The 13,661-nt window shown below is 40.4% G+C and overlaps 1 protein-coding gene across 1 annotated transcript in view; it reads left to right on the plus strand.

Moving 5' to 3' along the window:
- The window catches only part of LOC143025551 (Golgi to ER traffic protein 4 homolog), a 15,461-nt gene continuing 1,800 nt past the window's right edge, over window positions 1-13,661 (plus strand). The window contains exons 1-7 of the mRNA XM_076185417.1: window positions 1-159; window positions 4,889-4,967; window positions 5,893-5,987; window positions 6,097-6,233; window positions 11,229-11,367; window positions 11,605-11,751; window positions 11,931-12,082. Coding sequence (XP_076041532.1) covers window positions 50-159; window positions 4,889-4,967; window positions 5,893-5,987; window positions 6,097-6,233; window positions 11,229-11,367; window positions 11,605-11,751; window positions 11,931-12,082 — 859 coding nt within the window. The 5' untranslated portion in view covers window positions 1-49. The remainder of the gene's footprint in view (window positions 160-4,888; window positions 4,968-5,892; window positions 5,988-6,096; window positions 6,234-11,228; window positions 11,368-11,604; window positions 11,752-11,930; window positions 12,083-13,661) is intronic.

Here is a 13,661-nt window from a genome sequence, read left to right on the forward strand (position 1 = left end):
GTGTTTTCTGACTTCGTTTAACATTTTAAAGGCAGTACCATTTGTCAACATGGCTCAGGGAAGTAGAGGGGTGGCTAGAGTGCTTTCCAAATTGAAATCTTCAGTTGAAGAAGGAAAGTATTATGAAGCACATCAGATGTACAGAACGTTATACTTCAGGTGAGAAATAGAATTCGGTTTATAATGATATCATTCAGAGTGATTTCCTGGGCCCAGCTGAAAAGGAGTAATGTTTACCAAGCATTCATATTTCCTGGTTTTCTAGGAATAAATGTGGGATTAAGAAAAACTGTCTTATGCTTAGTACACATAATATAGAAACGAGGCCCAAAGGAATATAACATGCATGAAGTGGCTAGTAATTGTTAGCAAGTTGAAGAGCTATACAGAAAAGTTACTGCTAGCAGATAACCTCCATTCTCACTATTATTGGTTAACTAATATTCTTAGGAGATAAAGAAAAATGTACACAGTCACAAACATGAACACTTTTCATGTATGGAGTCGTCTGATGTAACTGACTTGGTGAATATGCCCTAAGGTGGTTTATGCAGTGGTCAGTGGAGCACCAAGTGTCAACAAACCGATTACTCATCACTGAATTAAGGTCTTAGGTGTGGAGCCTGCAGCTGAGGCTCTTAGGTTAGACTGCCAACCATATGAGTACAATATATGTACACAGATTTCTGACCTAAATGAACCCAGCCTAATGTTACCTCTTAAAGGGTAACCTTCAAGCTACTCAATAATTTTACATCTCTATCCTCCAAAATATAATATTGGTGATCATTCTTGCTGTGTTTCCATCATGGTCTGAAGAAGTAAATATTTTCAAAGGAATTTTTTTTTCATTAACAATTCATTGGGAGGAAAATATAACAGCATTGTGTGATATTTGAGTTGATAAAACTGTAATAGTATGATCTGTCATTTATAGGATAGAGGCTATGACTAAGCTAACCTTAACTAGTCTAATCTAACTTAGCCTTAGTAAACCATACATAACCTAGAACATAAAAGAGAAAGATGATTAATCATTAATGTGAACATCCTTAATTCCCCATTCTCCCTGAAGAATTAGAACAGATGGCAATAAGTGCTGTCATTGTGGATGTAACAATTATATGATTTTTTTCATAAAATTTTATTATCAATATATGTATTTTTATTTCTTGAATAAAACTCGTTCAATTAGAAGAAATATACTTCAGATAAAAAAAGGGTGAAATTGATTGCGTTTTGAAAATGAATGGCTAGTGACATATTGATTTTATTAGCTTTGAAAAAAATGCAAATATTATTCCTTCCTAATAATTTGTTATTGAAAATGATTATTGTAGAAAATAATATTTCTTAATAGAAAAAAGACCCTATTAATACTGTAATAATTGACATAAGCTATGAAAAAGGAATTTCAGGCAGTTTTTTTTTTTTATAAATTTGTATCATGTGCCAAGTCCAGCATCAAAACAACCACAATGCTTCCTAGTTTCAGTGATATCAGAAGATATCTTTTCATAAACAAACAATTACAATGGGAAAAGAGGAGAAAGATGCGAAAGTCATGATAAAGGATAATCAGCCATCTGACAAAGATACAGGCAAGATTGTGGGGGAGATCTATGGATTGCTGAAGGGGTTAAGGTAGGGGACCTTGGGGAGGGACAGTGATAGCCCCCCCTCCCCCCCCATGGTCGAATTGGGTTGGAATGGAAAGTATGCCCCTCCCCTTTTTTTTTTTTTTTTTTTTTCTTCTTCTTTTTTTTTCTTTATCCAGTCAGTAGGCATGTAACAAAGCAGTGCATTACTCTGGGTCTGTGGTGCCAAGGGAGTAGGAGCAAGAATGAAGCTCTGCTTCATTTGTTGGCTTTATTCTGGTTAGGGCGAGTGTCGGCCTAAGCCGGGTTAGGCGGTCATGCTCCAAGAAAATTTGACTGCTTGGGCCTTGAGACAAACACTGCTGGGTACAAGTACAGAGGGGGACTAGGGTAGGTAACAAGACCTGGTTGTTTATATACACAGCCGATGTACTCAAAAGTAGCACTGGAGACAGCTTCACACAAACATGGCTTGGCAGGGCTAACATTGTGCTTTCATATGGACACAAATACCTGTAGTACAGGCACAGTAAGGACTTAACCTACACATTAGCAATATGAGGCAGAAGGCCAGCAATTCCTGCACAACATATAAATTCCTTGTCCACCCACACACTGCCACGGTGATACTATAAACAAAAATATTGTGTAGGTGCTCATGTGGGGGAGTTAGGGACACCACTGGCACTGAAAATCTCCCCAGATGGGAATGCCCCAATGACCATTAGGTTGTATTTAAAACACCCTTAACTTGTTGGACAAAATGTCCAGATTTGGTCTTTAAAATGCAAACTGATCATTTTTGAGTGGGAGATGACCAAAAGCTAAGAATTTATAATTGGCCCACTGGATTCCACTGAAGCTAGGACAGTAAAGTATAAAAAGCCCTGAAGTAGCTGGTAATTATGCACAGAACCCCCCTCTCCTGTCCTTTGAATTTGGTAAAAATAATTGCAAGTAATCTCCCTGTGCTACAAAAGTCACTGTTTCAAGCTATTCCAATTATCTACAGACCTCCCACAAGACCTATACTCTATATGTACAATACATCAGGGCCCCGACATGGATAAGTGACACCCCCCCCCCCCACCCACACACACCACCACTACCACCACCTTCCATATCTGATGGTCACTAGCATGACTCACATGTAACATTCATCCACAAAACAACGTTTATACACTCATCTTTCATACACACAACTCATGATAAATAAATCATGCATTAAAAGTACATTAGGGGGAATTTGCTTGACCTTCGTTTCACCAAAAGTGCCCCTCCCCCCCTGCCCTTGCCCTTGTTGGGCCTTGCAATACATACATATACCAAGGGCTTTTTCCCCTTTACTAAGGATGTAGTGAAAGCCAAATGGCATAATTCCATTGGATATGTGCAATACCCCTCATTAAAATATGACAAGTGCTATGGTAATTGTAGAGTTAAAACACCAGAATCCATCCCATCATATAATGTTATTTCTGAGTGAGTGGCAATCCTTGTACTGTTTTAGAAGAAGATTTAAGAGACTATATTTTGCAGTGTTTTCAAAGGTTAGTAACATAAATATTGATTTTTTATATGATATTCTTTGTTTTTCAATTTTCAGAATACTAAATTATACAAAATCAACATAGAGTACATCTTGATAATTCATTTTGCTTGGTGATGATTCTGTAATTCAACCTACCCTGTAGCCAGGACCTTCTTCCAAACTTAACCAGAAGACCCTAACCAAAGGCTGCAGCACCAGGGTCCCTACCTAGTCTTCTTCCCAAACTCCCATCAGGGGCTTTATGTCCTCAAGTCCTCTACCTGCTCTAACTAGAAGACACTAGCTAGGGCTCTCGCAGAGTCCAGCCAGAGGATCCTATTTGGGACCCCTGCATAGTCAACCTAGTAGAGCCTAGATGAATTAGGGGTATTCCCCTTGACTCCTTTCCCCCCATTGCTTAGTCTAACCATTGGACTCCAGGTCTATGCTCCTAAGCCCCCACTTTCCCAAGCCTGTCAGCCAGGCCCTAGTCAGGACCATGAATACTCTCACTAAAGCCAAAGCAGTAGCTTATCAGCTGTCATATCCTGCATATGCATGCGTAATCTTTGCCATGCACATACTGGTCTGAGAAGTGAACTGGTCTATGTGGTAAACTGGCCTGGGTGGGAGATCAGAGTGCTTTCATTATTTTTGTGTTAACTGCCATCATTATTATCACTAGAGCTTAGTGAATTACATTTATGATAACCATTTTGCTTTGAATTATTATTTGTATTTTATTTTATTTTTTGTATTATTATTATTTATTATTACTATCATTATGTATAGATGATGCTGTGATGCATGAGGGGGAATGGGTGGGGGATGGGGGTGAGGAAGTATGTATGAGAAAAAGAAAATTGACACAGCCCAAAGGGATTTCTCCCCGTCTTCTCCTTTTCTGCATGGGGGGGACGAAGAGGGGGGGTCGCCGAATTTATGAAGTGGCCTTGCTGTGGATGTGCTGTGTCTTGCGACACTGCTTCTGACCCAGGGCAGTGGACAGGATGCAGGGATGACCTGTCATCCAGGAGGTGCCAAGATAAGAGGGAGGGTGGAGGGGAGTGGAATATATAGGAAATGGAATGGGTGGGAGTGGTTTCTATGCCTTTTTCTTTTTGGCTACCCCCCATGTAGGGGGAAAAAGCCTTTGGTATATGTATGTACTATCATTATTATTATTTTCCTCTAATACTGGAGTAATGTGTGATGAAGTGATAATTTGGTATCATCAGGATAACTTAGAGTTGAGGGAATCACAAGCTACCTCCAAAATGGATTTATAATCATGTCAAATTATATTTGTATAATCAAATTACATGTTCCTCATAATTTTTTTTTTTTTTTTTTTTTTCAATTCAGATTGACATGTGGTGGATGTTGGCATTGTATGCCAGCACAAGAGCCCTTTATCATTTCATGTGTTATGTTTCTCTTTGGTGTATATGTCAGTAAATAAGACCATTATATTTAGCTAATTGTAATGCATAGGACAGCAACTACACTTGTATTTTCCCCCATCTTCATGTTGCATTATGTTTGTTTTGTGGAAACGGACTATGGTAAATATTTTTATGAGTATGCTGTATTGATTAGATGCGTGTATTTCATTAGTTTGTAGTGCTTTAATTTTGTTCTATCATGGAGAATTATTGGTTATTATATAGTAGCTCCTCAGTGGTAAACACTCTTAGGGTAGTGCAAATATGCGCTAATAGTGCCCATTATAGATAACTTTGTTGTTACTTTCCAACAGATATTGTAGCCAAGAAAAATATATTGAAGTCCTGGACCTCCTGTATGATGGGGCATCATTGCTACTAGCACATGACCAAGTAAGTTGAAAATTTAAGTAAAGAGTGTATGGAAATGAACATTAGCAAAGGATGAGAAGTCAGGATGGAGGGTAGTGACTAGTGGAGTCCCACAAGGGTCAGATGTAGTATCTGTAATGACCTTGACACAGTAAGAGATCTAATTTCTGGATCACAGGAGACAAAGTGGTGCAGAATTTTTTTTTTTTTTCTGGTCACATGATGAAATTAAAATGTATGGAAATGTAAGAAAAATATTTGCTTAGGACCTCATAGGAATCTTGGAGGTCCTGTTCACAAGCATGATTTGTTGTCAACAAAATAACAAAATAGATTTAATTTGCTTCAAAAAATTATAGAGAAGACCCATCTTGTTTCTCCACATTTAATTTGGAAAATGATTGTGTGTCCCAAAGAGTGTGATTTTTCTGAGGTCTTACTTGTCTCTATCTCTTTTTTCTCTTGCATTTCTTGGGACTACAACATATAAAATATAGAGTGATCCAGGAACACTAGTTGTCACCTCTATAAGAAGACTTAAAAATGGCATGTTTGTGAATATAGGGAGCAACAGATGGTTGCATTGTATGTGGTATGGCAGAACATGAAACTGTAGCTAGGCACTCAGCGCAGGAGGTTAAATTTATATCAACCCAAGTTTTTTCATATTTTTTGTAGAATAAGGTGTTCATTGTCATACGTGTGGTGATTCCATCTGGGACAGTTTGTTTCTGTGGTCATGTATATTCAAGGAAAGACTGTGTGTGTGAAATATATGACTTAATTGTTGCTGAGGATATGGGGATGAAATGGCTGGGAGTGGATTTATGCCTTTGACTTCGGCTACCTCCCTTGTAAAGAAAAAAAAACAACAACATTGGTGTGTATATGAAAATTGTCTTTATAATAAAGAATGATGTAATAAGTAATATTTTTTTTATTTCAGCAAAATTGTGGTGCTGATCTTGCCCTTCTTATGCTTGAGGTTTTGGAAAAGAGTAAAGCAGACCGCACGGAACACCATATTGGACGGATAGCAAAGTAATGTTTATACATGCACCAATATTTTTTTATAGTACTTATCAGTTGTGAATGTTACTACAAGTATAAGTTATGTGGATGAAAATATTACCACTTTTTTTTTCCACAGGCTATTTAGCTTGCTAAATGGGAATATACCAGAGCGTCATCAGTACCTTGTTCGTTCAGTTAAATGGTCCTCAACAGATGAAAATAAACAAGGACATCCACTTTTGCACCAGCTGCTTGCACAGTCATTATGGAAAGGTGAGCCAATTGACTTGTTATATCAGCCAGTTATACTGGTTTTATTTTTATTTTTCTCTAACCTAATCCTGTAATCTGGAATGAAACCATTTATTCCATTTTCAGTTTATTCAATTGTGTAGGCTTGGATGAAAAAGTGAGGTGATGATAGGTTTGATATTTCAGCAATGGATTTAGATATCACATTGGAAATGTACAACAGAGGTAATGAAGGGGTGAGGAGGAGAGGTTGAGTAGAAAGGGAGCTGACAGATATGTCTGATGAAAGATTAATTATTGGGATGGTTTGGACATGTGGAAAAAATGAGTGAAGAAAGATTAGCAAAAAAATGTGTAGAAAGCAGAGGTGGATGGAGTTAACTTAAGGGGACAATGATGAGGATAAGATGGATGGATGGGGTGAAAGGGGGACTTTGAGCAGGAAGGGAATGTCTGTTGAACAAGGAAGGGAGAAGGTAGGGGATAGGGGTGAGTAGAAGATGGTTGTGTGTGGGTGATATTTTGATGCAGCCTGAAGAGACTTCTCCCCTTCTGTTTTATGCATGAGGGGACGGGGAGGGGGGTCATTGTATAAGTGAAGCTGCTCTGCTGAGGATGTGCTATGTCTTGCTACATTGCTTCTAACCCAAGCAGTGGACAAAAGACAGGAATGACCCATCATCTTCTACTAATCTTTCTCCACTCATTCTTTCTCTTATGTGTGCAACAGAAATGTGGAGGGATGTTTAGAATCTTTATTGTGACATTAAGCATACAGGAGTGAACCAAAATATGTGGGCTATATGCTCCCAGTAAGACAGATGGCTATAGACTGACTTGGGGGCAACATTGTACTCCCTGTGTAGAAGGAAGAGGATGCCACCTCTTATTACACATGTATCAATGAGGGCCTTGTGCCTGTAACTAAGAGTCCTTGTGCTGGAAAGTGTCTGGGGGTCGGGCACTCCACAACACTGCGATGCAAACCTACGGTGCCCTGCTCGTGTCAAATGCCAGGGCCCTTAGAACACTATACCACACTTTCCATATGTCCAAACCATCCCAATACTTTCATCAACCCTATCACCCAATTCCCTTTCCTTACATATACCAAAGGCTTTTGTCCCCCTTATTAGGGAGTTAGCCAAAAAACAAAGGCATAAAAACCACTCCCACCCATTCCAACCCTATCCCACTCCACTCCCCTCCACCCTCTTCTGTCCCTCTTATTTTGGCACCTCCTGGATGACGGGTCATCCCTGCATCTTGCCTACTGCCCTGGGTCAGAAGCAGTGTCGCAAGACACAGCAGATCCACAGCAAGGCCATTTCATTAAATCAGTGACCCCCCCTCTCTGTCCCCTCATGCAGAAAAGGAGAAGACGAGGAGAAATCCCTTCTGGCTGCATCAAATTTACTCACACATACTCCCTCACCCCCCATCCCCCATCCATTCCACCTCATACATCACAGTATCATCCATATACAACCATTCTCCATTCACCCCTGCCTTCTGTCCTCTCCCCCCATCCTTCCTCAACAGACATTCCCCTCTTCCCCAAAGCCCCTTTTACCCCATCCATCCATCTCATTCTAGGTTGCCCCCTCATGTTTACTCCCTCCACAGAAAAAACGTAATATTGCATGTTGGGAAAAATGATTGTGGTACTCCCCAAGGTAGGCGTAGCTCCTCTTGGGGATCGGTGCCACCTGCGTAGAGCCGGTGGCCAGGGGTAGTTGCTGCCGTTTGGCCCCCAACTCTTGGGGTTGGGGGGTGGTCCCACGACGTAGACGCTGCAGCTCCAGGACCAAAGACCTTTATCACGCACAGATACTCTCTTCTCTTCCTCCACAACCACCAAATACCAGCCTCCGGAAACATATTCATAATCATATCACTCACCGCTCCATTAACACACTGAAAGACAACACACTGCTGCATGCCAGACCCCCTGATATCCACCCTTCTGAATCCTCTCCCACGAAAGGACAGAGTCCACTTGGCCAGACTGCGGTGCGGTCACCACCCAGCACTTCTAAGCTACCAGAAGAGGCTGGATGACCGCGTTGTGAACAGCTGCCCAGGATGTAACACTTCACCCCATACCATACAACACATAATGGAAGACTGCATTATACACAATCATGCACGCAAACAACACAACATACACTCTATAAAGGATTTGTGGGAAAACCCAGTTTCGGCTATGGCATTCCTTGGGGAGACGGGACTGCTCGGACAGACAGTCTAGGGAACGACAACAACAACAACAACAACTCCCTCCACATCTGCCTTCCACACCTCTTTTATTATTCTTTTATCACTCATTTTTTCCATGTGTCCAAACCATCCCAATACTCTTTTATCCACCCTATCTCTCAACTCCCTTTCCACCCCTGTTCTCCTCCTCACCTCCTCATTTCTCACTCTATCCAGCCTAGTAACCACTATCATACTTCTTAGACACTTCATCTCAAACACATTCAAACTCCTTCTCTCTTCCTCTCTTATATTCCATGTTTCTGCCCCATACAGTGCTGTTGGTACAATCACCCCTTCATACAATCTCCTCTTAGCATCCATTCCCAAATGTCTATTTTTCATTACATTTTTTAATCCACCTAGGCATTTACTCGCTTCTCTCAATCTACAGTCTACCTCCACCTCCACTCCTCCCTTTCCTGCCACATTTGCACCCAAGTATCTAAAACTATCCACATCCTCCAGTATCTCTCCCTTAACCCCTTCCATACGGTGCCGCACACGTAGGCGTCATGGGGAGCGAGTGTATTCACGAGGCTGCCATATCGGCGTCTTGATTATATTTATTGTAGTCGCCCCTCCATAATGACATTCTTTCTAATTCTTTTGTAATCGCATTTTCTATGGTTATCAAAATTCACGGGTGAAGAGAGAACGATCGATATAAGCGGTGACTATATTTTATGATGCGAGTATTATTATGACACGTCGTACGGCTGGCATTGGCTGCTGCCACCGAGATCTAAGTCCATGACGCCTACGTGTGCGGCACCGTATGGAAGGGGTTAACACTCACTTCCAGTCTGCTGCCACTTTCACCCCTTGTATATCTCATCACCTTATTTTTACCCATATTTATCTTCAACTTTCTTCTTTCACACACTTTCCCAAACTCTGTCACTAACTTCCTCAATCCCTCCTCTGATCCTGCTATAAGCGCAGTGTTGTCTGCAAACAACAGCTGGCTTATTTCCCACTTTTCTCTATTTCCTTTAACCATCTCCAAGTCCTGACCCACTACCCTTGCATTTACCTCTCGCTTCACCCCATCCATGTAGGTCGCATCCGACCTATATATGGACCAAAAGGTCTCCTGTCTGCATGCTCCGCCTTTATAATCCTTTGTAAATTGAACAGCCAGGGTGACATAACACATCCCTGACGAAGTCCCACCTTTACCTCAAACCACTCTTTCCATTTCTAATCCTGACACATGTTCTATTACTCTTGTAAAAACTCCTATCCCGTATATCTGCAATATCTCCCACAGTGCCTTCCTGTCTACCCTGTCATAAGCCTTTTCCAAATACATAAAAGCCCAAAAAACATCCTTACCTTTTCCTATAGCTTTCTCACATATCTGTCCTACCACAAAAATCTGATCTACACAACCTCTACCTGTCTTAAACCCACACTGTTCCTCACCGATTACTCCCTCTGTTCCTCTCCTAATCCTCTCAATCAAAACCCTCCCATAAGCCTTCCCAACTATATTTAATAAGCTAATCCCAGAAGATTTGAGACGATTCCCGAGATTAAGGTAAATGCGACGAAGGAGCTGAAGGACATTACAAAAGAAGCATACCAGGACTGTTTCAACAAGTGGAAAGACTGTTGGGATAAGTGCATGCGTTGGGGAGGAGAGTACTTTGAAGGGGACCCAGATCTGTAACTTCTAAATAAAGTATGTTTTGCTTTATGATGTCAGTCCGCATATTTTTTTAACAGACCTCGTATTATTACACACAAATACTTTCTTCTCTTCCTCCAAAACCACCAAATTCCAGCCTCCGGAAACATATTCATAATCACATCACTCACTGCTCCATTAACACACTAAAAGACAACACATTGCTGCATGCCAGACCCCCTGATATTCATCCCTCTGAATCCTCTCTCCCACGAAGGATAGAGTCCACCTGGCCAGACTGTGATACGACCACCACCCAGCTCTTCTAAGCTATCAAAAGAGACTGAATGACTGCATTGTGGACAATATGCCCAGGATGTAACACTTCACCCCATACTATTCAACACATCATGGAAGACTGCATTATACACAATCACCCACACAAACAACACAACGTACACTCCGTAAAGGATTTGTGGGGAAACCCCATTTTGGCCGTGGCATTCCTTAGGCAGATGGAACTGCTCGGACAGACAGTCTAGGGAACAAGAACAACAACTTCCTTTCCACCCCTGTTCTCCTCCTCACCTTGTTTCTCACTCTATTCAGCCTAGTAACCCCTATCATACTTCTCAGACACCTCATCTCAAACACATTCAAACTCCTCTCTTCCTCTATTATGTTCCATGTTTCTGCCCCATACAGTGCTGTCGGTACAATTACTCCCAAATGTCAATTTCTCATTACACTTTTTAATCCCCCCAAGGCATTTACTTGCTTCTGTCAATCTACATTCTACCTCCACTCCTCCCTTTCCCTTCACACACCCAAGTATCTAAAACTATTCCCTTCCAGTCTCTCTCTCCCTTCGTACTCACTTCCAGTCTACTGCCACTTTTTATCCTTGTACATCTCATCACCTTACTTTTACCCACATTTATCTATAACTTCCTTCTTTTGCACACCTTCCCAAACTCTGTCACTAACTTCCTCAATCCCTCCTCTGATCCTGCTACAAGTGCAGTGTCGTCAGCAAACAATGACTGGCTTATCTCCCACTTTTCTCCATTTTCTTTATATATATATATATAATATATATATTTTTTTTTTCACTTTTTTACCAGAGAAAAACTATTCATCAGCTCGTTACCATTTTCTTCGGTCTGAAGATGGGTGTGGATGTGGTCACATGCTTGTAGAGCTTCACCTTCTTAGAGGATATTCATCAGAAGTGGATCTCTTTCTTGCGCAAGCTGTTTTGCAGTAAGATGAATTTTATTTGTAGTCTGATTTTATTGACTTGTTTTTGTCAAATGTTCTTTAAAAAGAATTTGCTTTATGTTGTCTTTTGAACTGGTCTTTGTAGATGTTCATAAAAATTAGTTGAGGTGTATATTGAATTTACGTAGATAACTACTTCCTCTACAAGGGGAAGGAGACCCTTGGTATTTAGATAGATAGGCATAGATAATATGAAAAGTATGTTTCTTTTTATTCAAGGTACCTGTGTTTGCAAAAGAAAGTTGCAGCTTCAGATGTCTTTGAAACGTATACAAAGAAGCACCCAAATATCACAAAGCAGAGTGGTCCACCTTTCTTACTTCCTCTGCTTAATTTCCTTTGGTTATTATTAACTGCTATAGAAAGGTGACTAGTTTTTTTTTATTCAAGTTTGTTGTATAAGAACTATGCTTTTATCTGTTCTATATATATATATATATATATATATATATATATATAAATTTACAAGAAAAAATATACTTAATTAATTTTGCATTGCCCAATATTTTGAATTATTTATTTATATATATATATTTTTTTTACAGTGGAAAGGGAACCTTCTTCACTATTCTGTGTGAACATTACCAACCAAGTTTGAAACGAGACCCAGCATATAGAGAATATTTGGATAGAATAGGTCAACTTTTCTTTGATCTGCCACCACCAAGACCACAGCAACAACCAGGAGGTTTCTTTGGTCAGTCTTGATGTTTTGAATTTCTTGTATACTAGTAAAAAAGTTGCAGATGATATTTATATGACAGTTAAAGTTATTTGATACCAGTATACTACTTAAAACCCCTAAAGAGAATTAGAGGCTGCACAAATACAAGACCTACAGACCATCTATACTATGAAACAAAAGTCCTCAAAGTGAAGGATCACCTTGTCATGAGAGGTACACAAACACTTGCCACAGCCTCCACAAGCACAGTACACCCACTACACTACATAGCAGAACACCCACACACACACACACCAAGAAACATCAAAACAACACCCAAATACCGATATCACACACAAATACTCTCTTCTCTTCCTCTATAAACCACCAAACATCACATTCCAGAAACATATCCATAATCATATCACTCACTGCTCCATCAACAAACTGAAAGACAACACATTGCTGCATGCCAGAACCCCAGATATCCATCACTCTGAATCCCCCACCCCCCATAAGGACAGAGTCCACCTGGCCAGACTGTGATACAGCCACCATTCAGGCCTTCTAAGCTACTTGAAGAGGCTGGATTACCACATTGCAGCTAACTGTCCAGGATGCAACATTTCACCTCATACTATACAAGACAGCATTGTACACAATCATGCATGCCAACAACACAATATACACTCTATAAAGGATTTGTGGGGAAATCCCATTTCAACCATGGCATTCCTTAGTGAAATGAGACTGCTCAACCAGACAGTCTAGTGAACAACAACAACAATTTAACACCATACATTTTAAGCCTCATTTTTCTTCTTTGTGGAAGATGGCTTTTTCCTTTAAGGCTTTCAGTTAATCACTTCTCTACAATGATATATAGTACATGTTTTCCCTAAGCTGATGTCATGGTTCACTTCAGCTTAGGAAGGTTTCTGTAGTGAAAGGTTAGGAATGCTTGTTCCCTAAGTTGTGTTAGAATTCTGTTGCACTAGCCTGAGTATAATACTTTCAATACAACTTTATAGTGAAGATGTTGAGTAAACACCTGTGTAGTGTGTAGTAATACCTCAAGTTGAATGAGATAGATAGGATGAGAGGAACCTGCCCACTTTGTTCATTCCTTTGATTGACATAAGATGATATGTGGGATTGCTTCCTCTTCTTGTAGGAATTTAGGGCTACAGAGAGCAGTGGGAGGTGTGCTGTTGTTGTTTGTTGACGACACTGCTTTTGTGGCAGGGTCAGAGGGGGGATCAGGGGAGAGATAGAGTTTGGGAAAGTATGCAGTAGGAGAAAATTGAAGGTAAATGTGGGTAAAAGTAAGATGATGAGATGTACAAGTGAAGTGGGTGGCAGAAATTTGGAATTAAGTCTCAAAGAAGAGAGACTGGAGGAAGTGGTTAGCTTTAGTACTTGGTGTTGGATGTGGCAGGAAAGGGATGAGCAGATGTGTAGGTAAATTGTAGATTGAGAGAAGCAAGTGCCTTGAGGGATTAACAGATGTAATGAGAAATAGGCATTTGGGGATGGGTGCAAAGAGGAGATCATATGGAGTGATTGTGCTGACATCACTGTATAGGGAAGAGATATAGAATTTAAAATAGGC

Source organism: Oratosquilla oratoria, chromosome 5 (assembly GCF_046742065.1).
Source record: "Oratosquilla oratoria isolate Oo_2021 chromosome 5, ASM4674206v1, whole genome shotgun sequence".
Classification (NCBI taxonomy): Eukaryota; Metazoa; Arthropoda; class Malacostraca; order Stomatopoda; family Squillidae; genus Oratosquilla; species Oratosquilla oratoria.